This window comes from Uloborus diversus, chromosome 4 (assembly GCF_026930045.1).
Source record: "Uloborus diversus isolate 005 chromosome 4, Udiv.v.3.1, whole genome shotgun sequence".
NCBI classification, from domain to species: domain Eukaryota; kingdom Metazoa; phylum Arthropoda; class Arachnida; order Araneae; family Uloboridae; genus Uloborus; species Uloborus diversus.
Genome location: NC_072734.1, coordinates 74,763,564 through 74,789,868, shown reverse-complemented (window position 1 = coordinate 74,789,868; position 26,305 = coordinate 74,763,564). Strand labels below are relative to the sequence as shown.

General features: G+C 35.6%; 1 protein-coding gene across 1 annotated transcript in view; it reads right to left on the bottom strand.

Moving 5' to 3' along the window:
• The window catches only part of LOC129220636 (potassium channel subfamily T member 1-like), a 173,994-nt gene that overhangs the window by 28,199 nt on the left and 119,490 nt on the right, over positions 1–26,305 (bottom strand). Inside the window, exons 15-22 of the mRNA XM_054855066.1 lie at positions 25,130–25,238; positions 22,293–22,442; positions 18,756–19,003; positions 16,336–16,561; positions 15,242–15,347; positions 13,502–13,674; positions 10,080–10,151; positions 6,775–6,909 (exon numbers count right to left, since the gene is read on the bottom strand). Of these exons, the coding sequence (XP_054711041.1) occupies positions 6,775–6,909; positions 10,080–10,151; positions 13,502–13,674; positions 15,242–15,347; positions 16,336–16,561; positions 18,756–19,003; positions 22,293–22,442; positions 25,130–25,238 (1,219 nt within the window). The remainder of the gene's footprint in view (positions 1–6,774; positions 6,910–10,079; positions 10,152–13,501; positions 13,675–15,241; positions 15,348–16,335; positions 16,562–18,755; positions 19,004–22,292; positions 22,443–25,129; positions 25,239–26,305) is intronic.

Here is a 26,305-nt window from a genome sequence, read left to right as displayed (position 1 = left end):
ACTAGCCGCCTGCGGCGACCAGCTTGTTCGCCTTCTTACGCCATTCGCCTTTCTGTGCAAGCAGCCATCTACGGCGGCTGTTTGGCTAACTTGTCATTTACCTTTTTACTTCAAGTTTGCCGCCTTCGGCGGCTGTTTAAATAAATTTGGCAGCAGTATTAATCAATCTAACTCTATCTTTTTTTTGTGCCATCCACATTTTTAAGCCAAGATTGCCGCCTTCGGCGGCTATCTACATTTACGATCTATCTCTAAATTTTCTTATCCGTCTCTATTTATTTTAACCTCCCTGTCCATCTCCTAATAAAAACAAAGATCACTCAAAAAACCACTTTTTTTATTGTAAGTAGAGCAAAAAAAAAAAAAGCTCAAATTCCCCGTAGTGTGCAAGAAGTAGAGTTTGACAAAGATAAAAAAAAATCTCGCTGTTTTTATTGAATTAAATGCGCACAACTACAAAATGTAACGTGATATAGATACAGCAAAAGGTCCAGCTAGGGGGGGGGGGGGGGGAGGAATGGAAAAAGAAAAAAAAGCAATCCCTAAATAAAACAAAAAAAGGAAAGAAAAAAAGCAAGCGCGGCCGGAAAAACACGTAGTCATCACGCCATAAAATGTAGAAGTAAGCTAAATAGTTAAAAAAAAAAAAAAAGATTAACATTGCTTGCGATTAAGATTCCATCGCAAATATCGAATCGAAATCCCAGTAGTGACGTCACAGGCATAAAAGATTGAAGAACGCTTTTTTCGACCGATGCGTGATTAAGACATGAAGTGTTCAGCATTAAAAAAATTGTTAAAAAAAACTATTGCGTATTTTTAAGAACTTTTTTTTCTGAAGAGGGCGAAATGTTTTTACTATTATCAACTTAAATTTCGGAAATGAGGCTTAGATACTTCTCGCAGGATGATATTAGAAAAAAAATAAAACCCAGGAAAAAATGCAAATTAAAGGGTTTTTCAAAAATTAAAAAAAAAATACAAAAATTGCTCAATCATCAAAATTTTTTCATTCATGATATTTAAAATTAAATTTCCTACACTACAGTACAAAAAATATATGTGTGGTGCGATTGGTTTGGGGTCTGTGAGGTAAAAAGTACTAAAAAGTGCAAAAAAAAAAAAAAAAAAAAAAAAAGACATAAAACATTATATAACTTTTTTCTAATTAAAATATCAAAAATCGAAGCCCGAGGTGCACATCTTCGGCAAAAACTGCACCTGCATACCAAATTTCATCTTTCTAGGTCTTACCGTTTTCCCGGGAAGCGCACCACACACACACACACACACACAAACATCTTATTTTATTATATGTATAGATGTGTACGTTTACAGCTTATGGAGTTATTGAGTCACAAACTGGCAGCAATGAACTCTGAAAATTTAGGCTTAGCGCAAGCATCAACTTCTAATTTCAATAACAAAGCAACAAACAGTTTTTAAACTTCCATACTTTGCATTCCCTCATAAATATGTATGGTTTACCTAAATAAAAATTTTCATTGAAATCTGTGACATGTCAGCCACAGCTGATTTGCTCATTTCGCATGGAATGACCCATAAGGGGAAAAAAGCCAGAGTTGGAGTCGGAATCAAACGTTTTAAATCCGAGGAGTCGGAGTCTGCCCCTTTTCCCTCCGACTCCGCAAACCTGTGTTTTATAAGATTTAATTATAAAAAGAAATCTCCAAAACCTATAAGTTTCATGTCCGGGTACCATAACAAAAGAATTGCTTGAGCCAAAAAGATATTTTCATTTAAGATACTTTTTTAAATTTATTTCCATTCATGTAAAAAATATTTCTTATTTATTTTTTTCTAAGTAGATTGTTAAATACGAAGAAATCATCTCTCCTGGCCTTGACCTGTCTGAATCTTTTTCCGCAAATGAACTTTAATTATTAAAAGAAAAAAAAAAAAAACGAGTTGATGTGTGCATCAAATGACTTCCTTTTACACCAACATAATTTTATTTCCACATTATTGGCAATTTTAATGTGATTCAGTAGTCAACTCTCTAAATATCACCAACAGTGGCCAAAACCTTAAAAATAAATAAATAAATTTAAAAAAAAAAATCGCCAAATTTGCCGGCAAGTTGGCGACCAAAAGACTGGCGATATATCGCCCACCACTTGAAGCATCGAAATTAACAATGAAGGGGCAAAAGCCCTCTTTAGAAATACCCGATTGCAACAAAAAGGGAGGTACACAACTAGACCCATTGGGAGTCTACGTACCGAATTTCAACTTTCTAGGACATGCAGTTCTTGAGTTATACGATATACGTACGCATATCCGCACATACATATATATGTACACACGGACGTCACGAGAAAATTCGTTGTAATTAACTCGGGGATTGTCAAAATGGATATTTCTGGGGTCTATACGTTCCTAGGCACTTATCCTCGTGTGGTCGGGTTGAAAAAAAAAAAAAAACTCCTAAACATTCATTCAGGGATGAGCAAAATGGAAATTAAGGCCGATTTTTGAGTGAAATTTTTTTCGCGAATACAATACTTCCTTTTTTGTAAAAGGAAGTAAAAATATATCTATATTGTTACGGATCATCCGTCCCTAGGAAAAGAGCCCCCTCCCCCCCCGAAAGTGAAATAAAAGATCTTTATGAAAAAACTGCCCCTAAAAAATTCAATGGCGTAGGTTGTGCCATGGCCCGCCCCCCTCCCCACCAGCATTTTTTTGTCGAAACTCCTGTAGAAGTCAACTCAATTCTGAAAAAGCTCAGAAAATGAATGAATTACTCGAGATCTCGAATTAAAACATCTCGAGATCTAGAGAAGTCAATTGCTCGAGTACTCGATTCAAAAGATCTCGAGGTGAATCGCTCGAGTGCTCGATTCAAAAGATCTCGAGAAGTCAGTCGCTCGACTTCTCGATTCGAAAGATCTCGATTATCAATCGCTCGAGTTCTCGAATTAAATTGATGTCGATTATCAATCCCTCGATCATCAAAAGCACTCAATTCCCGAGATCTCGATTATCAAAAGATCTCGATTATGCCCATCATTAATGTGTGTGTGTGGGGGGGGGGGGGAGCAATTTTAGATGAGGTTGGTCAAAAAGTTTTTCGAATGATAGACGTTCAATAAATACAACGAGTTGTGATGACAGACGGTTATTAAGAAGAGGATGGAAGATGAAATTCCATTCAAAGAGTTTCATAGCTTTCTGGTGCTTCAAATGAAAAAACAAGTTATCAACCTTGGTAGTTATCATTATCCTTTATGAGGGTTATTCTTATTTGGAGAAATGATTGCTCGATTCCGATGAGATATGGGCGTTTTATTAGCGCGGCAAATATTTCTGCTAGAAATAGTAAAAGGAATTTTCACTGTAATGAATTTTACCTCATTAGGAACTCATACTCACTCTCCTTTTACACTTTTTCTTTTGGAGGAAACTTTTATATTTATAACTGTTGTGACATGCGCTAACTTAATTTGCTTTTACGTTGATTCTTCCTTTAGTTATTTGACATTAATTTTCGATGCATTAAAAATATGAAAATTCTTTAAAGTTGTTTTCTTTGGAACATATTGTTTTCTTCACATCATTAGACGTTAATTATTATTTCACGTATATGAATCATTATCTGTATAGTTAACAGATAAATCGAGATAAACTTAAAATGTCACAAAATTATATCTCCTACGAAATAAGTCATGAAAATACACTAAATACTAAGGAAACAATAGCATACACACCCAAGAATGAAAAGTTTAACATGCCTTAAGGTAAACACATCAGTAGTGGCTACTTCAAGGTTTATATTTGAAAAAATAGTATTCCAGAACTCCCAATGGATTCAAAAGTGCACCAAACGTGCAGGATGTATTACCTCCTGCACGTTTGAATCCATTGGGAATTACGTTTGAATTCCACCTGGCATGCTATTTTTTCAAATATAAACCTTGAAGTGGCCACTACTGAAGCACTCTGAAGCACTGGTTACTACTGGTGTGCTTACTTTATATGCTGTGAGTTGACATGATAACCAGATGTAAATTGCCTGTTAGTAACAGCTGGAACTGAATCTTAAACGAGCTGATGTGTGAATCACATGACTTCCTTTTACTCCAATTTAATGTCATTTCCCCATTACTGGCAATTTTAATGTGATTCAATAGTTTACCCTCTCTTTCACCAACAGTGGCCAAATAGAAAAATTAAAAAAAAATCGCCAAGTTTTCTGGCGAAGAAGACAGGCGATATATCGCCAAATGTCCACCAAATTATAACACCGCATGAGTTTACACCGAAATTAGCAATGATTCCCCCCCCCCCAAAAGGGTCAAAAGATCCCTTTAGAAACACCCGAATGCTACCAAAAAGGGAGGTGCACAACTAGACTCCACTAGGAGTCTCCGTACCAAATTTCAACTTTCTAGGACATACCGTTCTTGAGTTATGCGACATAAATACGCACATACATACTAACGTACATACTGACGTCACGAGAAAACTCGTTTTAACTAAAATCTCAATATTCATTCAAGAGTGAGTAAAATGGAAATTAAGGTCGATTTTTGAGTAAAAATTTTGTCGCGAATACAATACTTCCTTTTTTGTAAAAGGAAGTAAAAAAAAACGAAGTCATATTTTGGTATAATTCTCTACATAGTCTAATATTTTCGAGGGCCCCAGAAACTAGAGGGCCCTAAGGAGGGTTTTATAGGCCAAATAGCTAATCAGATCCGGATGTTCGCTCTTAGAAGAAAAAAAAATCGTCGCCGTTGGCGACAAAACTTGGCGACCAAAAGACTGGCGATATATCGCCAAGTGTCCGCCAAATTGTAACACCACTTAAGTTTGCATTGATATTAACAATGATTTCCCCCCAAAAAGGTGCAAAAGACCCCCTTAGGAACATCCGAAAGCAACCAAAAGGGGAGGTGCACAACTAGACCCCACTACGAGTCTATGTACCAAATTTCAACTTTCTAGGACATACCATTTTTGAGTTATGCGAGATACATACGCACATACGCACATACGCACATACGCACATACATACAGACGTCACGAGAAAAGTCGTTGTAATTACCTCGGTGATGGTCAAAATGGATATTTCGCGTGTTTATACATTCTTAGGCACTTTTCCGCATGTGGTCGAATCGAAAAAAAACTCAACATTCATTTAGGGGTGAGCAAAATGGAAATTAAGGGCGATTTTTGAGTGAAAATTTTTTCGCGAATACAATACTTCCTTTTTTGTAAAAGGAAGTAAAAAACATAAACGAGGCAAGTAGTCTATCGTCACAACACCTCTAAGACCTTTTTAATGTTCTAAATGTTCTATTATTTTTTTTTTTTAAATGCTAACATGTCTCGACGAAACTTGAAAATAATGTTAAAAGAAAATAAATAATGAGGTGCAATTACAATTTTACGCTGATATATGAGTTAACTCCGAAACTAAGTGAAGAAATTTCTTGAAACGAAAAAGATAGTTACATAAACTCGCAGAAAGTTGGCCTAAAAAGATTTACAGTCCTATTCACCAGCCGTTTTGAGCCTCAGTTAGACATCCAACCTTTGATGAAAGCATTCTTCAACCAATCAGAATGCTTGGGTGTCTGACGAGGACTCGAATCGGCTGATGAATACGACCGTAAAAACTACTGATGACTGCACCTAAAAATGTAATACAAATCTTTTTCTCAGTAACTGGGTATGGGAAAATTTGTATTTCTGATTGTTTCATTGCGAACAAAATCATGTTTTTTTTTTATCCCAGAGATTATAGGATAAATGAAAACACTTCGTTTATTTCTGCATGATATTGATGTAGGGAGAAAAAACGCTATGCACAATCAGTTTAAAAGCTTAAAAAGGCTTACACAACACCACTTGATCTGTGGCCCGTAGGTCGCATGCGACTGAATCCTCCAAATGTAATCGAAAATAAGTCAAAATGTAAAAAAAAAAGGTCAGAATGTAAATAGGAAAAAAAAAAATTAAAGTTTCACTTCTACCGTGTCTTTAAGGCACACATTTTTTTATATTTTCATTCAAACTTCGTACCTTTTTAATCAGGCAAAATTGAAAGTATTTTGCAACACATAATCATAGCTGCTAACTTGTACGATTTAGCCGTACATTGTAAGATTTTCAGACGTTTTATACGATTGTACGGTCTTATGGCTGCTTTGTAAGAGAACTGCGTACTTTTTTTTTTTTAATCGGATAACAGCATGGAGAACATTTTAATCTGTAGGAACTTACAGAAAAACTATTGTTTCAAACAAGTTGTTGATAGACAATTTTTGAAAGCTGCAAAGTCAGCAATTTTTATAAGTTTAAGTTCAAAGAAATGAAAGTTTATTTATTTACTTATTTTTAAATTTATTTATTTATTTTTTTTTTTGCTTATAAAAGCACAGATCAAGTAAAGGTAAGGATTTGAAAATATTATAATACTTTAAATTTTAATACTTTTCTTTATAACGGTCAAAAAAGCGTAGAAATAGCCACCGCATACATTGTAAGATTTTTTAATTTGGCATGTTGGCAGTTATGCATAATATATTTACATGTGATTATATATAGTAAATTGTGTTAAAATTTACTATTGTTATTTCCAAAAAACTACAAAATGTTAGATAGTCTGGGTGCACACTTGAAATTTTGACTGTGCAGTTTATTCTAAAAGAACTCACGTATTTTGAAGTAATTAGCTATACGAATCAGTCAAAAAACATTCACCATTTACTTGGAAGTGGAGAGGTGGATTCCCTTACTACTTACTTAAACATGGTCTGTACGGCCACAATTGTATTGCAATCTGCCAAGTAATCTTCTTCGGCTGAATTGGAACTTTCTTTATTTACAACAACAACACTGTCGGCTAAATTTATTCCTGCTCGAAGCAGATCATCCAAGCTGAAAAAATAAAGCATTAATCAATATCGAAAATATTGAAATAAAGCAATAAATCAAGTTTATTTCCCCAACTACAACCGGACGAAGTAAACAGGACACTTTTCTAATTGAGTAATCATTAAGAGTTATTTTGAGAGATACTATTTAATTATGCAAATACAGAAAGAAAAAAAAAGAACAGTCGACCAATTACAGGCTGAAAAAAGGTATGGCTGGCTTAGTAAGCTGGGCGTATGTAAGTTGACCCTAATAAGTTTATCAGCGAAGAATAAGATGATCTCGTAATGCTATTCTTTCCACTGCAAATAATGATTTTTGAACAAAATATCTACATCCGTATTGGAGTAGTAACTTTTTTAATTTCAGAATTAGCCTAGAGTTAGAATAAAACCTATACAACTATGATCTATAGTTCTTCCTCCTCTGCAAAAATTTAACTGATCGACATCATCTACCCTAATAAATCAAAATGAATCATATCACTTTTAACTTTTGTTCGAATTTACACAGCAAATTATTTAATTATATCTTCCACTGAATTCGTTGAAAATGATGATTAGCCAATTAAAAGCCCAAGTCAATGCTTCAATGGAAACAATTAAAAATGCCTTTTTTTGCTGCATAATATGTAATTATTATTTGATAACTAGCTGCGTTGCCCGGCTTTGCCCGGTCCATCTTGAAAATACAAATTCTGTCAAGTGACGTATATTCAACAATCAGGCTTAAATAAATAATAATAAAAAAAAACATAACGAAAAATTTCTTTTCCAAACAATGACGACAGATATTAAAATACTTTTATGAAATTAAATAAGATGGATTTAAAAAGCGCAACCATGGAAACACAAAATAAAATAAGTTTAAGGAATTAAAATGCAAAAGAAAATGGTTAACAATCTGAATGGTAATGAGATTTTTTGAACTTCATTTAAAAAGGCTTGTAATTTTTTTTCCTTTCGAGAAAGAAGCTTAGTTTTTCGACCATAGGTCAAGATGAATCTGGAGTAAAAAATATCGCTTTTTCCAATGGTGTCAAAAAAAAAAAAAAAAACTGTGGGACAATGGGACAATTCCTTCACTTTTTATTGATAGATTCAATGAAGAAAGTAGTGCCCAAATTTCAGCTAAGCCTAAAGAAAAAAAAAAATCGAGCTAAAAGCACAAATAACTCCCACCGTAATTAAATTAGAACATTGAAACAAATTTCGTAGAACGCGAAAATTCTACCCTTTCCAACGATATGTAATATTAATATGTAAAAGTAATTTTTCTTCCCCACATTTGGGAAATTATGTGAAAATTGGGTCTAAATTGGAATAAAAAAAAAAGAACTACTCCTCGAATTTTTTTCGAACCGGTCTGAAAACCTTTCCGGTGCTGAAAGAAAGATACTGTGAAAATTTCAGCGAAATCGGCCGGGTAGTTCTCGAGTTTTGCGCGTTCAAACAAACAGACGCTTTTTGTAGACTTCATTTTATACTATTTGGAGAAGATATAGAGAGGAGATAAGTGTTAAAAACAAATCAATAAACAAAACCGTCGATTGACAAAATGTCAAAATTGCAGCTGAGAAATTATTGAACTTTGAAAGATATTAAGAACTTTAATTATACATAAAGAGCCCAGTAAGTTTCATCTAACCTACTTTCCCAAACAAACTCTTTAAATGGTTGTTCCTCTAATGTTTCTCTCCCTTTAAACTTCTCCCACAAACATTCATTTAGTCATCCAAACATTCAAAACAGTTGATTTCAAGAAATTGATGGAACGAAACATAAACCACTCACACTCGAATATTTCCAGCATTCGGATTGGATTAAATTGCGAAAGAAATAGAATCGGATATGACTTGTTATCCGGAAATGGGTGTAAGCTTAAAGTTAATAGTTTGATTAAGAGAAACAGCTATTAGATTTCGTTATTTCAAGTAAAGGCGGATAGAGTAACATGATAGATTTTCCCGTACCGAATAGTTATTATTTTGTTCAGCTGTAGTATTATAAGCTTTATATAGTCAAATTAAAAAAGCTGCGTTTCTGCACTTTTGTGTTATGCATTTTTTCCTTTAAACTTCCATAAAATTTATCACTGTAGAACAACACGATAAATTTATATAGTTTTTTGAATTTTGAAGGCAGAAATCGCAACGTTCTACACGCTGCATTATGTTTATCCTTTGAATAGTCTCTAAATTATTCCTTGGTTTATTCTTTTTAAGAAATTCTGTTTTCGTAAAGAATTTTTGAAACTTCTCTTTTATGTTAATTTTGGTATGTTTTAAACACATTTTGCTAATCCTGATTTTTAGACTTTAAAAATGAAATTGCTGTTTTTTGTTGCCCTGTTTAATCTTGTATTATGTGAAAGTTTAAGGAGTTTGGTTGAGTTTATCTTAACAATGCTCTTGCGCCTGAAAACCCAAACTAACCAACAAACCAAGGAAGGTCTCCTTTTGGGATTCCTGAGGTTTCTCTCGAAAATCATTAATGAGAGGTAAGAGCAAATGTAACTCAGTGACGAAAATTTTAGCTGCCTGGCTTCGAATTCAACTAATGTAATGGCCTTTTTCGTTTCTCCGCATAGACTTTAAAAGTATTGACGGAGCTACAGTGATTCTCTTGTATTTCGTCAAATGACCAAGAAGTGCTAGATCACATGACAAAGACTTTTCAACTTTGGTCAATCAGCTAAGGCCAGAAAGAGTTGTAGGAGCAGCTTATTTGGATAGCTTGTACAGTAAAACCTGTAAAGTTGACCACCCTTGTAAGCTGACCACCTATCTAAGTTGACAGCTATTTTCAGGCACAGAATTAGATCTATATCATAGAAATCTACCTCTATAAGTTGACCACCTGTTTAAGTAGACCACTGAAGTAGTGCACCGTAATTAGTCAACTTACATAGATTTCACTGTAGTACAGATTGGTTCTTGTGGTCTTGTCCCGTGATTTATGTGCCATCAACTCCGTCTACATGCTGTGTCTAGTTTCTTATAAGGTCTATATTTCTACAGGATGTTTTTGGAATTACGTGACAGCCCTTAGATAAGTTACTTGTTTAATTGATAAGTTTGCAGTAATCTAGTGACTAATACATCATTGAAAAAAAGTTGGTTGAACACCATTGATGTGTTGCTTTAGTTTCATGCAATGAAAAGTTCCACTTACTCATCAATAGATCCAAGCATCCAGTAGACAAGGGGGAACCATGATATGGCATCTAAAAAGGCAGGATGTGGCCTAAGAAGAGAAATAGTTTCGAGTTAGCCATTTTCACGGGTTGTGATTAGTAAAGCCCCAGATCGTAGCTTACGTATCGACACATCTGCCATCTTGGGGCTGAATGCCGCTTTAATGTTCGTTCTGTGATGAAGTAGCATGTTATGCTTCTTGATTGAAGCGCTTCTTGACTGTAAATTGACATGGAGTCAATAAAAATTACAATTAAAAAACAAAATGCGCTACTTCACCACAGCAGACACAGGAAAAAAAAAAAACGGCGTTTAGCCTCAAGACGGCGGACGTGTCGTTACTTTTAAGCTACAATCGAGGGCTTTAGTTATTAGTTAGTACTCTTGCTCTCCGAAAAAGGAAAATATTTTGTCCCTTTAAGGTGGTTTATGAAATGAGGGGGAACTCATGAAATGAAATCATATTACTAGTACATAATAATATTATGAATAAAACCAATGACCAACCTAAATATATCACAAATGGACACGAAGATGCTGAATAACTATTTCGAGGCTGCAGTGCTGTCATCAGTGCAAGGGAGCTCAACAAACAAATGTGAAATTTGTTTTCTTTGATGTCTATAAGTCCCTTTTTTTTCTGTTTGTTTTTTTAATATTTAAAATATTTTTTATTAGTCACCTTTGCCCCTTATTCTAGATTTTGACTCTTTTTAGTTTTAACTTTTCATATTTGTGTCGTTCGTTAATAAAGAGTGATTTACTTATTTTTTGCATTAATCATTTATCCTAAAATTGCTAGGCGAGAGCCTAGCAATTTTAGGTTTTTTTTTTTTTTTTTTTTTTTTTTTTTTTTTTTTTTTTTTGTTATCAGACCCACTTACTTTTCCGCTACATTGCGCCTGATGAGAGCTGTCAAGATTCAAGAAAGAGATTCAAGAGTCCGTGTTTTCCTTTATCTTAGTTATGGGTTTCAAAAAAAGAAAAAAAGGTTCACCCAATGGGGTTGTTTCCTTCAGTCAAAAGTAGTACTTTTTGTCACTGAAATTGATAGAATAAGCAAAAAAGAAAAAATAACATGGACTCAGAAAATATTTTCATTTTCCCAGCAGTTATTTTTCAATTAATTTTTTAAATCGTCCGATTTTTGAAACAAGGCATTGTCTTGATGACGTCACAAATGATGCACTTTGTCGCATCTTTCTACTACGTTTCCACGTCATGATAATCAAGAAGCGAATTAAAATTGCGCTCTACGCTTGCTATCAACCATATCGTTGCAAATACGCGTGAGTAAAGATGCGAATTAAATATTTTGCATTTAAACTTAAACAAATTATTTAAAAAATGGTCAGATCCTATGTTTTTTAACCTTGCTCTTTCAGAAAAAAATAATTTTAAAATTTTGGAAACTACCCCATTGCAATTTGACTTTTTGTTGCTCTCTTGCTTGCTAGACGAAGTTGATACTGTCGGAAGTTCGCGAGCTTTTAAGCTTCAGGTAACCATTGGTTTATCTTGGTATGACTGATTACTAGGGACAAAATTCTTTCCTTAACTAAAACACTTCGTTTCCTAGGTCCATTTAACTTACTTCCATTGTACGTCGATTTTATGTCAAGTGCAGTTCTATTGCAGTTCTTAACGTTTCACAACTCATAAAAGTTAAACCCTATTAAATCTACAGCACACACGATGAATTTCAAATACAGATTAATTTAAGTTCTAGGCGCATTTCAGACACAAAGGGGAAAAAAAATCTTATATTAAAGCTCTTCATAATGAATCAGTGCATGAAAAGTGGAGCATCCATAAAAGTTTGTTCCCCCAGCTAATTTTAATGACTTAATCGAGTAAAAAATTAAGAGGATTACTGATTGTAACAACGTGCTATTAGGCTGGCGATATTAAGCTGATTATCTTAAACGCTGAAAAGAAAGAGGTCTCCCACATGACAGATTCCTATGAATTAATAATTATAAAGAGGGTTGTGAAACATATATATATATATATATATATATATATATATATATATATATATATACATATTTGCGTCTCTGGAGGTCGCATAGTGGAAATTGTGCAGAATAAGTGGGATCGTTTTTAAAAATTTAAAAGTATTTTTTTCTGAAAGAACATGCTTAAAAACATAGGATCTGATCATTTTTAAAATTATTTGACTATGTTTAACATTTTTAAAAAATTACTTTAATCGGTGCGCTTTCATTGTTTACGCTTCTGCCGATGACATCACAAATGATGAAATGCCACCGAGTAGTATCGAAACCGTGTTGTAGAAGTACCGTGTTATACGAGGGACGCTTGTATTCAATTCCATTTTCTTTAAAGAATGTCCTTAACCATCGACAATAACTTAATCGTTTAATTTGATCTGGAGCTTTCAATTCCTAAATCATACGAAGACGATAAGAGTGAAACTTCATCTTCTTTACAGCTCTGTGCGAAGATTCATCCTTCTCTGCGGCTAGTTTTGTGAAACCTTTTGACTTCGAGTTCAACGTTTTGCTTTTCACCTGATCTGTTTCGTAGATTGGGTGAGAAGAGATGGGCGTAAACTTCTCCGGTCTCCAACACTTTCAGTTTTCAGAAAACTGGATATATATCAAAAGATATTTGTCTTGTTGGGTGAAGAAATACTCAGAAATTAATTATTAAAACCCTCAAAAACAGCTTCAAACGAATGAGCTGGAAAATTTTGCTCAATACTGAAAATTCTTTGATCCTGGAGAGAAGATTTTAGAGAACACGACAAGCTAAGAGCTACTGCAAGTTTTAGAACGCATGGAATATTAAAATAAACCAGGTACATCATATCGAAAAGCAGTAAGCGAAACATTTTGCGGTTAACGTTAATAGTTATTTTCCAATAAAATACCTTATAACGGGTTGTATGACTTTTATAGTTTTGAATTACAAGAGGTATCGTTTTTTGGATATTTTTTAGTTCTCCTAGCAAGGAATCTGGCTCTGCGGAGTTTATGTGGTCTTTTTGGTACGCTTTATATACTTATATGTTGTCCTCTTCTTAAACCTTAAATTTTTAACTGGAAGGAGCAATTTCTGCATTTTGGTAGGAAAAGGTTCTATGTCACGTGGTTCTCTTACAACGTATGGTTGTCACACTTTGCGGAAAACTAGTGAAAGAAACTTGTTTTCTGTCAATATTTCGCTTTGCATGCTGTCACGTGCCTTGGGAAATGGCTTAAAAATATAGGGTGCCCCCACATTAGACCCTACTCAAAGAGCCCAACGGAACAACAAGTCGGCAACATGCATTAATATATCGATTTAGGAAGACAGTCACTTCGCTCAGCTATTAATAATATTTTCAGAATTTGAGTGTAAGTTACGACAGGAAGGTTTGAAACTTGACCTTACTTTTTCTCTAAAAGAAGGACAATGGGCCTAAGTGTTTGGGGGCTATGAAAATGAGCTCTGAGCGGAACTATGAAGTTGTAGATTCCGTTGCTTGCGTAATCAGCGGCCAGAATGATGCACCTGTTGGGCCAGTTGTAGTTTTTGGCTGTCCTGAAAGTGCAGTGATCACAAACCTGGAAGGAAACAAAAATTCTAAGGAATAATGCAACAGAAAAATCCTTCAAATTAGCAATTAACGAAAAATATATTGCATTAGGGGCATTCCTAGGAAAAATGATAGACTTGTCCCGCGTGGAACAGCTCGTATAATTCATCAAAAATAGTCATTTAAAAGTGTTATGAATAAAATTTTGTTGCTTAAGAAATAACAAATGTTTATGTGTAACATTAAATATCCAACGTTGTTTAGCATGAATAAACAGAGTTCCAAATACACGGGTTTCGGGTTTTTCGGGAACCCCTTTTTCTGTTCAAAGGTGTCAGCTTCTAGATGTTAAGAGATCCGGTAAAAGACATCCAGTAAAGACATCTAGGAGCTCACCCCTTTAAATTGAAAAAGGGGTTAATGGATGGATATTTCCTGTTATTCCTCGGCACAAAGGTATTTATTTATTGCTTAAACATTTATGTGGTTTCTTAAGCAACAATTTGTGTACTAGGTTTTAATATTATTATTTTTTAATGAAATATATGAGCTGTCACGCGCAGAGCAAAATGGCGATTTTTTCGTGGAATGGCACATTACGTATTTCCAAAGATACGTTTCGCTTCTTTCATGTCTTAGGTTGTAATCCAAACGACTGACCTATCTTTGGTGCTTCTATTTGGTTAAACAGTCTACATAAATAAACCGGGAACGAATAGTCTCTACTGGATGGGGACGGATAACCTACAGTTTAAAGGGGTTTCAAAACGTCAGGACATGAACAGAAGATGTGCCATACTAATTAATAACATTCATGTCCTTGCCGTTACTCGGAGCGAAATCCGTCTGTTAAACTGACTATGCCACACTAGTCGACTTCGGGGTTTGAAGCAATCCATTTTTCATTGCTAACAGAATTTGAACTTCCTGATGAAAAGCAATAGTCACATTCAATTCATTGTAGCTGCTGAGATCAATCAAAACTGACAAGATTGGGGTTCTGTCAATATTCGTGTAGTATCTCCCAAGCTTCCTACTTTTGAGCGTAAAACATTGTGTCCAAAATTAGAGCGAACTTGAGTTGAAGAACCAACTCTAAGTAAGCGTGTGCTAATCTAAGCATAATTCCTGCTCGCATTTGCTGTGGATACTTTAAAGCGTTCTGTGGAGCGAGAATGGTTCACCATGTGGGGATAACTATTATGATAAGTCTTATACTAAAAATTTTTGTGTTAATCTGGACTAGGTCTTAGGGTAACCATCCCTTACCAGGTTGCCACTTAGCGCAAGGAAGAGTTTAGGTGTGATGCATGCCCGGGAGACATTCAGGATCGCGAGAGTTGAAATTCATTGCTCCTAACCACAAGACCATATGATGACATTGTCTCGTGGTTCTGCATTGCTGTTTTAAATATTTTAAAACTTATCAGAACGCTAATAATAAATTCTACACTGTTCGTTTAGTTGTTGGATCGTTGCATAAGCTTGTTTTTCTTTTCGCGCTTGCAGAGGACAAGGAAATGGGACTACACAAATCCAAAAACAGATAGAAGCTATTTTACAAAATCAATGCACAGAGGGTTAAATTGTCTTACCTGTGACAGTTGAAGGCAACAAAGTGGTTTCTTATCTTTAAGCAAATAGCAGAGTGTGGGACTAACGCCAACGTATGGCGATACAGGAGGAAAGCCACGAAGGATTCTAGAAAGAATATTGCAGCTTTAATGCATTGAGAAATTTTTTCTAATGGCAAATAAAAATGCTAAACATATTCCTATACAGATTGTTCTACACATTTATCAGATTCGACGTACATAAAGGTTGTCTCAATTAAAATGACATTTTTAATTTCTAGCCTTTTAAAATCTGTAGTGCTACCTGAGTAAAGAGTTTTACTTGCAGTCACTGTGGAACACTGAAGTTAAATTATGAAAAAAGAAAAAAATTTGCTCTGAAAATTTTATTTCGGTGGAAGTAATAATTTAAAGCATGTAAGGATTTTTTCGTCCGTAGAATAGAGAACTTCACCTAACGTTTTGTTAAAAAATGAAATAAAAGTATAAAATCGAAATAAAATAAAAATTCCATGAGACACACAATCGAATGATCTCAATGAACGTCGTACCAAATTTTATGACTGATGATGGAAAAAGAAATGTGAGTCAAAACGACCAAAAATGAAAAAAAAAAAAAAAAAAACAATATGTGCGACCGAAATTAATGGCCAAAAATCCACTGAAAAAGGTCAAGAAAAAAAAAGGGGGGGGGGGAGATAAAGAGGAACGTAAAAAGAGTCAGAAAAAAAGGAAGAAGAACCGAAATATCAAAAACACACACAGGGTGAAACTCTCTCTCTTGCTCAGTCTGGACCTCAGATTGATAGAATTTTTCGTCGTTATCACGTGACAAGTCTTGGTATTCCCATTAGAGCAGTGATTCATTGTCGCACATTGATTATTAATAACGCCAATTCGAGACATATACAAAGAATTTCTCGGTGAAAAGAAAAAAAAGATAAATCACATTATAACTACAGAATGTGAAAAACAAAACCTATTTCAAATTGACGACCGAGAAGCAACCCTCTGCTACTTCAATTGGATGTCTGATCTGAGGTCAGGAAGCACAACGATTACAGAAGCAATGCCTTTAGTAAAAAAAAAAACTCTGTTAGGAATAATGAGCTCACTCGCAGGTTTCAGCCGGGGTGACCCAGGGGAGGTCCAAATATTTTTCCTGCTCAGCTTCCCCTTCATCGTTGGAATCCGGGGTAGAGGTGCTCACATGGATGCCCGGCGGCACGTAGCTGTTGACGATGGGCACGACACCACAGCGCCGCAACCCCCCGTCGGAGTTTGGAACTTGCAAATGGCTGCCGAACCGTCGAGACTGGAAGGAATTGCTCTTCAGCTCGGCTGAGAAAGAATGAAAATAAGTACAAAAATTAAAACAAATATTTAAAATTTTTCAGTAAAGCAATCTCGTGAGCGAAAATTCACAGACACTCTGCAGTGAACTCTCGATAACTCGAAGTCCAAAGGGACCGGCTAAAATGTCCGAGATATTGGTAGTTTCCACAGCAGTCTCCAGAGTTTGGAAGCCGGTGAATGTTTCGAGATGAAGGAATATTCGAGTTAGCGAGATTCGAATGTATCTAGCACTTTTATATTAAACTTATATAGATTGTTGCCTCTCTAGTTGAGAAATTGCTGAACACTCTTTTTGTAATACACTATGTATATGAATTGTTATTTCTGAAACAGATCACTTTCCTTTATACTGCGATGTTATATTCTTTTATGTTTAACTAGTGGTATCCGAAAGGCTTTGCCCATAATAGAAAAATTAAAAGGTCTTTTGGTTCGTCTGTATATTTACAAATAATGCGTGGTGAATTTTCTCGCCAATTGGCTTGTAACCATGTTACGGTTCCACGTTATGATACTTTCGTAATTTATTCGTCCATCTTATGACAGTTTTGTTTTTAAAATTGGAACAGAAAAAGAACCACATCGAATTTTCGAAAAATCGCTTCGAGGTGCACACCCCCATGCTACAAACTAACTTTGTGCCAAATTTCATGAAAATCGGCCGAGCGGTCTAGGCGCTATGCGCGTCACAGAGATTCAGACATCCAGACATTCTCCGGACATCCAGACAGAGAGACTTTCAGCTTTATTATTAGTAAAGAAGAAGACCTCAGAAGGCCTATTTGGCTCAGGCCCTCTTAGATAAATTTAAAGTTCTAGGGCACTTTTGCATTATAAGGGAACTGTAACCTCGGTGGGAAATTGGACGTTCAAATCCTCTAGTGGCATTGCTATAAGTCCCGTAATAGTGCCTCATGAAAGTCTGGATGCCACATTAGGGGGTTGCATTTAGTCTCCAAAAGGCTATGATCCTTATGCAACTCCTTTAAAATGAATTGTTTTTTTTTTATGCAAATATTTCTATAAACACCCCCTTCCCCTCTGGCTATGGCGATCCAAGACGGTAGCGAAACCCTTATTCGGAGTTCTTTCTCATGGCTTCCTTCGAAAACCATGGAAGTCTGCTACCATTCGGGCTTTTAGGAAAGACGCATCCATTCATTAACAAAACCAATTTCCTCACCTAGAGAACTTAAAATACAGATTGATCGTAGTTAAAAGTAGTTGATATTTCACCAGAGCAATTGTGACGCCATTGAATTTTGTTTTTAGAAGGAAAATAACAGCTCCAAAATGTGCCAATAGATAGTGCTGTCATTATAATGTCAGGAAAAAGGCCTGAAGGGATTTGTTAAATACGGAAATCATAATAGCAAAAAGAAACAATAGATTCCAAGAGTGAACAAAAAATTGTTATTGAGAAAACTATTTACGTGTGTACAATTATAGTGCCAAGAGAAAAAGTGGAGCGTCAGGAAACAATCGCCACACAGATGATTAATGCACAGGTTGCTCCATCTGCCCTCCTCCTTGTTTCCTCAATTACTTTGAAGTGTAAAACAGCATGCTCCACAACCAATCAGAGGGCGCTTGTACTGATGCTGTGTCGGCGGTGCTATGGTCCAGTGATGTCCATTAAGAGATTACTTCTCATATCACATGTTAGGGGTTAGCATACCTCCACAACTGCTTTACCTTGACAGCTCTATCTGGCAGTGGTGGCCTGATCCGTAAGGCGTCGGACTTATAACGGAAGAGGTCGAAGATCCTCCGTGTTCATTAACTGGATGGGGGGCACATACGTGGTCACAAATTTCTCCAAGTGAATCAAAACCTTTTGAGGTGCTGGACCAGGGATTGCTAGTTTTCTAGTCTGGATTAAAAAAAAAAAAAGCTAGCTATCTTCAGGTCACATCCAATCGGTAAACCCACAACTAGTGGAAGTCCGGGAGACCCTGGAGTGTAATGATGACAGCGCTATCTATCAGTATGTTTTAGAACTTTTTTTTTTGCCAAACAAAATTTTATGTCTTCTCGATTGTTCTGGTAAACTATCAAATCTTCATTTGAACAGTAGTTTTAAATTAAGAGCGATTTACAATAGTAACTTTAATTATAATCACCCTGTACATTTTAGTAACTTTGATTTTATTGCGTCATTCATTAACTTGAACTGTACCTTTAAGCGTGATTTCATTTTCTTGTGACCCACCAGAGTCAGGGGCGGGGTCCACCGTTGCTCCGCCCATGTTCTCCCGCTTTTGCTCGACCTGCGATGCAGGCAGGAGAGCACTGTTCTCCTCTTTGGTGATGTTCATGTAGAAGCAGATATCAGAAGCCTTCAGGATGTAGTTGGGGCCCGGGTTCAGGAGGATAGGCCACGTGCCGCCCATTTCGGCCTTCACGCCCACCAAGGCAACGCCGTACCTAGCGAAAACACAAAGCACAGCTAGAGAGCTCTTGAAAATTTAAGTTTTGATCTAATATAAAAAAGGAACAATTAATATGAATTTTAAGTAAGAAACAACGTTAGTGATGCACACATTGCAAAATACATCGCAAATGTATACTAGAAATGAAAATTTGCATTTTGTGTGTCGCAAAAATGTTTCAGTCGTATTTAGTTTCATCAAAAAGGTAAAGGTGTACTCTTAAAGCCATTGCCTTCCTGGATGTTTTTGCTCCATTTATATTCTGAGCTTAAATTCTTTCAATTTGAGTTTAATTTTCAGTAAGAAAAAAGTTTAATAAGATGAAATAAGGTGATTCCACAAAATCACTAATATATTAGAATGTCCCCTCAGAGAGTGTTATGCTATAAGTACTATGTTTCATCAGCAAGAGACATTCGAGTGCTAAGATATATGATGTATTATCAGAGAGAAAGAGACATTTGAATATTATACCACTAGTACCATGTTCCTTCAGAGAGACATTCGGATGCTTTGCTAGAATTACGGTGTTCCCTCAGAGAGACATCCGAATGTTATGCCAGTATTACGATGTTACGTCAGGCAGAAATTCGGATGTTATGCCAGTACAAAATGTTCCCTTCGAGAGACATTCTGGTGCTATGCTGGAATTACGATGTTCTTTATGCTAGTATTATGATGTTCCCTTAGAGGGGACATACGAAATACTAGTTTTGTGCTAGAATTACGGTGTTCCCTCAGAAAGACATCCGAATGTTATGCCAGTATTACGATGTTACGTCAGGCAGAAATTCGGATATTATGCCAGTACAAAATGTTCCCTTCGAGAGACATTCTGGTGCTATGCTGGAATTACGATGTTCTTTATGCTAGTATTATGATGTTCCCTTAGAGGGGACATACGAAATACTAGTTTTGTGCTAGAATTACGGTGTTCCCTCAGAAAGACATCCGAATGTTATGCCAGTATTACGATGTTACGTCAGGCAGAAATTCGGATATTATGCCAGTACAAAATGTTCCCTTCGAGAGACATTCTGGTGCTATGCTGGAATTACGATGTTCTTTATGCTAGTATTATGATGTTCCCTTAGAGGAGACATACGACATACTAGTGTTGTGCGAGAATTACGATGTTCCCTCAGAGTTTCAGCATTATGTCAGAATTAAGATATGTAATTAGAGGTTACATCCGGAGTGTTATCTACTACTCCTTAAGAGAGGACAACGGAGTGCAGAGGGTTAAACATGTGAAAATCATTTATATGAAAGGTTGGGTAATTGAAGAGACACGTGTATAAACCTATTAAGTAAGATTTTGAAGAAATGGAAATCTTTACCCGGATAAATATTCTTATTTTTAACCGGGTACATATTCACTTTGTTTCACGTTTTGTTTCAATACTATCCCGGCAAAGAGTTGCTCTAATGGGCGTCGAGTTCTGCTTTCCAGTCTATGGGAACACAAATCGCTTTGATGCTGTTATATTATGAGTTACTGCTTACAAAACATGATATCCTCTTGATCGTCAGCCTGATCAAATGTTATGATTATGACGCAAGGTTCGCAGCCTCCTTTATTTCCTAAAAAGCCAGCGTATTTTAAAAATCTTACAATTTCCGCAGATTTTCTAGTTTCCACTCGTGTTGCCAGTATTTCTCCAACATTTGTATAATTGTTTTTTTCTAACTTATTCAAATTAGTTATCGTTATCTCCAAAGTAGTGATCGTTGGTTTTCGTTGGCAATGCATTGGAGAGAAAGAGCGTCACGTGGTGCTCTTGCTCAGTTACTGGCTGACCATCGATTACATGGAAAGGTTAATTTCCGGTTTATAGGCGGAAATGGACGTATCTATTAGTTTATAGGGCTGTTAGTTGGTTTGTTTCAGATGTGCACTTTTGCCTCTCTATTATTTAGCCTTAGTTTCGTAAAAATGGAAATTTGCTCACAGCAGCATTTTTTAAATCTAAAGTATATTCGATCTATATCCTCAAGGCAAAAATTAATTGATTTATTTATTCACAACACAGTTTTGACCTTACCATTTTGCTTTTACGTTCCTGAACGAAATGAAAACATTTTATTTTCTTTTTGTTGTTTCCATGGTAACTATTTTGTTTCCAATTATTTTATTTTTGAGAATGCACTAGTGACTTTATAAAACGCGAGCAACCTAATCCCATCGTTATTTTCCCTTCTCCCCTGCTAGATTCATTCAAATGGAATCGTCTTTACTTGTCAGATCGCCAAATTACATACAATCCGTGGTCAAACAGTAGATGTCTACACTTCTTTTGTTGACTGGAAAATCATTTCTCATTAAAGAACAGTTCCGAAAACCTCTAACAGTATAGAGCAAATTTTTACAGGAGGTAAAAAGTAACAGAAATTACACCTCTTAGGATTTGCGTTTGCAAACTGCAGCAAAAATATACAGCAGTTTGTAAATACGGAACCTAAGCCAGAGATTTGCTGTTGTTGCTTCTGGTATTAAACCAGTTTATCATTGCAGAAATCAAAAGTTATAATTATGCATCAATTGTTGATAGATATGCTACATTGTTTTACATATACCGGAATTATTAAATGTTAGTGTTTGCCATTATACTTGTACCTCGTTTATAGGTAGTCTCAAGCTAGTACCTATCAGTACTATGTTAATAATATGATGCTTTTCTCTGTTATTGTAATTACTCATTCGAAAGCAATATTTCTACTGAGAAAATTATTCTCTACATTAATTATTGCACATACAAACTTTATGGTAGTATTAGAGCTGCATTTTCGATTGTTGACAGCGAAACAGCGAACGCCTATGATATCTAATCATGATCCCAGAGTCAAAATAATCAATTCAATGGTTTCTTGAAACCAAATGAGGACATAGCGATACTCAATTAAAACTATTGGTAATGAAGACATTCTTATTTTGATTCTTCTATTCTATATATAACAGGGATTATTTTTACATTTCCCTGTGCCTATCACAAATAATAGTCTATTTCTTTAGTTTTTAAATAAAATCTTCTTAATGCAGGGAACTTCAAGAATTTTTGATTGTTTTTAGTCAAAAAGGTATAATGGAATAAATAAAATGTCACCCTTTTGACAGCTACTTGAGGCAAAATTCAACAAACTTTCACAGAAAATAACTGAAATTTCTAAGATCCACCCGAACATAAAATCCAGAACTGAAAAACCTTCACGGCCGAGAGGATATTTCATTTGATCCCGAATGTCAAATAATTTCTTTCACAACGGTCTCAAAGATTGACACTTACTTCCGATGCGAATGGAAAGAGGCTATGGTGAATGGCTTTCCTTCGTATTCCCCAAAAAATCGGCTGTCACCCAACCGGATGTGATAAATTTCGTTTCCGGAACATTTCCCATATAATCGATGCCACTCTTCACCGGAAACTTGACCTTCTCTGAAAATATATGAAATAAATTATTAAATTGCTGACAGGTTTTCAGTGTTGTGTTCTTAGCACAGAGAGGCAAATTCGATGACAATCATTATTAAATACTAGCGCAGGCATGCTCGCTAGATGAGAACACTATAGTTGGGGCAAATCCCTAACCTGTCAGCGTCATAATGCTGTGACTAGGATCTGTGTAGCCTTCATACTACTGCCAGGTTAGGCTTGCCTCAACTATAAATATATAAAAGTTTTTGCCTGTTTACTGCAAATGCGAATATTTTCCGTTGCTGATTCGAATACAGTCATTCAGGGTAACTTTGAACAACAATTTCTGTATTTTAAACAGCCCATCCCATAATTTAATAATTTTATTTTATGTGTTGGTATAAAAGGAAAGGAAAACTACTAAAGTATTCTGTAGTTATCCCAAACCACGAAATAAAAATCTGATATGGATATCACACTACTTAACATTAATTTGTTCCAAAAATGTGTAAAAGACTTCTTTTGGAATATTTGTACGGAACATAAAGGGGATCAGTGGAGGATACAAGGGGAGGGTCTTGACCCCCCCCCTAAACTGTCGACAACAGTATCCGTCCTCAATGTGTTCAAACACTTTATGGATATAAAATGTAAACGATTACAGTATCTTTTCAATTCATTATTTTTTTTAAAGTAAATATTTGAACGACTACTTCGTTCCATTGTTTATGAAATTGATTTGTAACGTTTATCGCCAATACAGTGCCTTATTTCTGACCAACTTGGTTTTTTTTATTGACCCCCCCCCCCCTAAGCAGCTTCAGAAATTTTTCGTACCCTAAACAGTAGGTTCGTTCATAACGGGAGGGGGGGGGGATTTTTCAGCATGACCCCCCTAAAATTATTTTCTGTACATTCCTTAAAATTATTTTCCGTTCATAACTAGACCTTACTTTGAGTATACATACAAAATTTAAACAGTCTGTGGCGTACCGTTTTTGAGTTATGTGGAATACAAAACATACGTGCGAAAAATAGATGTCACGAAAAACTAGTTGTAATTAACTCGGGGATCGTCAAAATGGATATTTCGGGCTTATATATGTTTTTAGATACATATGCACGTGCGGTCGGGCCGAAAAAAAACACTGCACATTCCTTCCGGCGTGAACAAAATGAAAATTTGGGCCGATAGTTGAGTGAAATTTAAAAAATAATGATTAATAAATCTATTTGAAATTATTAGCATGGTTCAAAGTTATCCCATAGTTAGGGACGATTTGAGCCAGGATACAAATATAAATTATTTTAATAAAAGTAGTGCAACTTCAATGATGCAAAACAAATTAATAAATGTTTAACAACTCCCCTATTGTACTTGACAACTTTTACAACATCATAACATTGTATAGAATCATAGAGTTGGAAGATCACCTGCAGCATCTTCAGAAATAGCTTAAAGTTTTTTTTTTTTTTTTTTAAACCAAGAATAGAAAACTTATTTCTTAAATTTGCCAGGAGATTGCAGCACTGAGACTTCTAGTTTAAAAAAAAAGTCTAATGCTATACAAATTTTTGAAGTGACGGAAAGTTAACTTAAATGACTGGACTTGAACTGTATGAATAATTTCAGAAACATAAAGGTCAAAGCAGCACCTTATACATCAGTGCTTCTTTAACGGGGTCCAATATTTTTATACCTAGGGCTGAAAATATGGGTAAACAATATGGAGGGGGCCCCAAAAAAGCATTTGTGACAGCCCCAAAATTTCTGTGCACGCCTCTGGAGGAGGAAGTGCACAAAAGTCAGTTCGGTAGACTTGAAAAGTCTACCAAACTGACAAAGAGCCTGCCTTGACCCTGGACTGCCCTGAATTGAATTGGGAAAGAGAGCAGGAACTCCTAATTAAAGGTCTAAATTTCAAGTGTGCCTTGCAGCTAATGAGAACTAGAACTGTTTTTTCTGCATTTCTTCAAAATATTATAAATTTTGAATAGTAGCAAAATTAAGAATTAAAAAAAAATTGTTATTTTCCTTTTCTGGCAATAGGAGTTTAAAAAAAAAGAAGAAAAACCTTCTTCTGTTTTACGGTACAAAACATTTCGGGTTTCGGGGGGGGGGGCCGTCAGGCCCCCCCTCTGGATACGGCCTTGCTTCAAACAACAGCAGTCCATGTCGACTTGCATCTGAAAGTGTTGACCAGCGCTTGTGGACTCTAGTTGGAGCAAATTTAACCTGGCAGCGTCGTGATTCTGTGATTAGGATCTGCGTAGCCTTCACAATACTCCCAGCTAAGGTTTGCCCCAATTATAGGCTGTATTAAAAAATCTTTTTCTGGAAATTCGAAGTTCCTAGAATATAAAAAGTTCCCTCTATAGCCCCAAATGTACCAAGAAATGTTTTTCCAAATTCAAAAATAGTTAGGTATACCTCACGAGGCTTCAAATTTATAACTTTCTTTAAAAAAAAAAAAAAAAAACTGATTTTTTTATGTATTTTTAATTAAAAGCAAAGATTAGCACGTTTCATCACCGGTCAGTGAAGTTATATTTCAAAAATTAAACTGGGACTTGAAATGATGAGAAAATTATTTAATATTAGACATATATTCGATGGGACTGGTTGAGGTCAGCAGGCTTCCTGAACAAACATAAATAAGTGTTGATTTCCCATTAAAGTTACAATAATCATTATTGGCAATACTTACTGCCCTCTCGAAGTGTGTAACAACAACGTCACCAGCGTCGAAGTTCCTGGACATAGACAGTTATTAGCTAATAAAGCATATTTAAACTCATCTTCACATACGACATGTTCTAGAGAAGAAAAAGAGAAATTTACGTTTTAGAAACATCCGATTGCAATATAAAGTCTTTCTTCTTCAGACTTGAAAGACAAGAAATGGTTCTGTTTGTAATTATTGCATGCATGCATTTAATTCAAACGCTATTTTAATGGAGCAGCAAAAAAGAAATAAATGATTAAGAATAGGAATACAAACAAATATAATATTTTCTAGTAGTTGAAATTATAAAAACAATGTTAGAATTGCACAAGTAGCAATAAAAATTAGACATGAGTTTTAGATTACGCAAAACGTAAGCCGCATGTATTTTCACCTATAGGAGGGCTTTTTTTTAACTAAGCTGATGTCTTTTCATATCTCCGTTTTTCACGAGTAGGCACATACTAATGTGCAAAAAAGTCTTCGTGTCCTTTACATCACTTGCTTCATTTGTGGCCCTGCTTGGGGTAACCAGTGGCGCAACGAAGGGGATAAGGAAGCGAGTATCTTGTCCTGACCACTATTTTAGTGTTCGGAAATTCTACCACTTTTGATGTAGAGAAGCAAACCTATTTTCCTAGATCTCAAAACTTATTTTTCGGTTTTCAGATTTGAAATTCCCTGTGGTTGTGGCACGGCGAGATGAAGCGCCAGCTACTCATATTCCAGTAGAGCACTTACGAAGCTCACACGAGGTAGCTGACACAAAATTAATTTTACATGCTGATGATGCAACTTTATGAAGTACCTCTTAATTTTCATATTTACTCTCCAGATACAGATGTTCTTGTATTGGTTCTTTGGCGATACCCAATAATACGAGATTTTTTTTTTTTTTCAAGGTTCGATCGATCGCGGAGTGAAAACCAGATAGTCAAGCCGAATACGCTGTGCGTAGATTTGTAGTGCAGTCTCTGAAGTAAGATTGTGCAATTTATCATGTCGCTGTTGTTATTTCGGGTCACGCAGTGAACAAGGAAACATGCCTCGAACAACTGCGTCTCCCGCCAAGTGTGAAGTGCGTGCTGTTATTCGATTTATGAATGCTGAAAAAAAGGGCAATTCAGAACAAACGTAGAGGAATGTTGTCATCAGGCA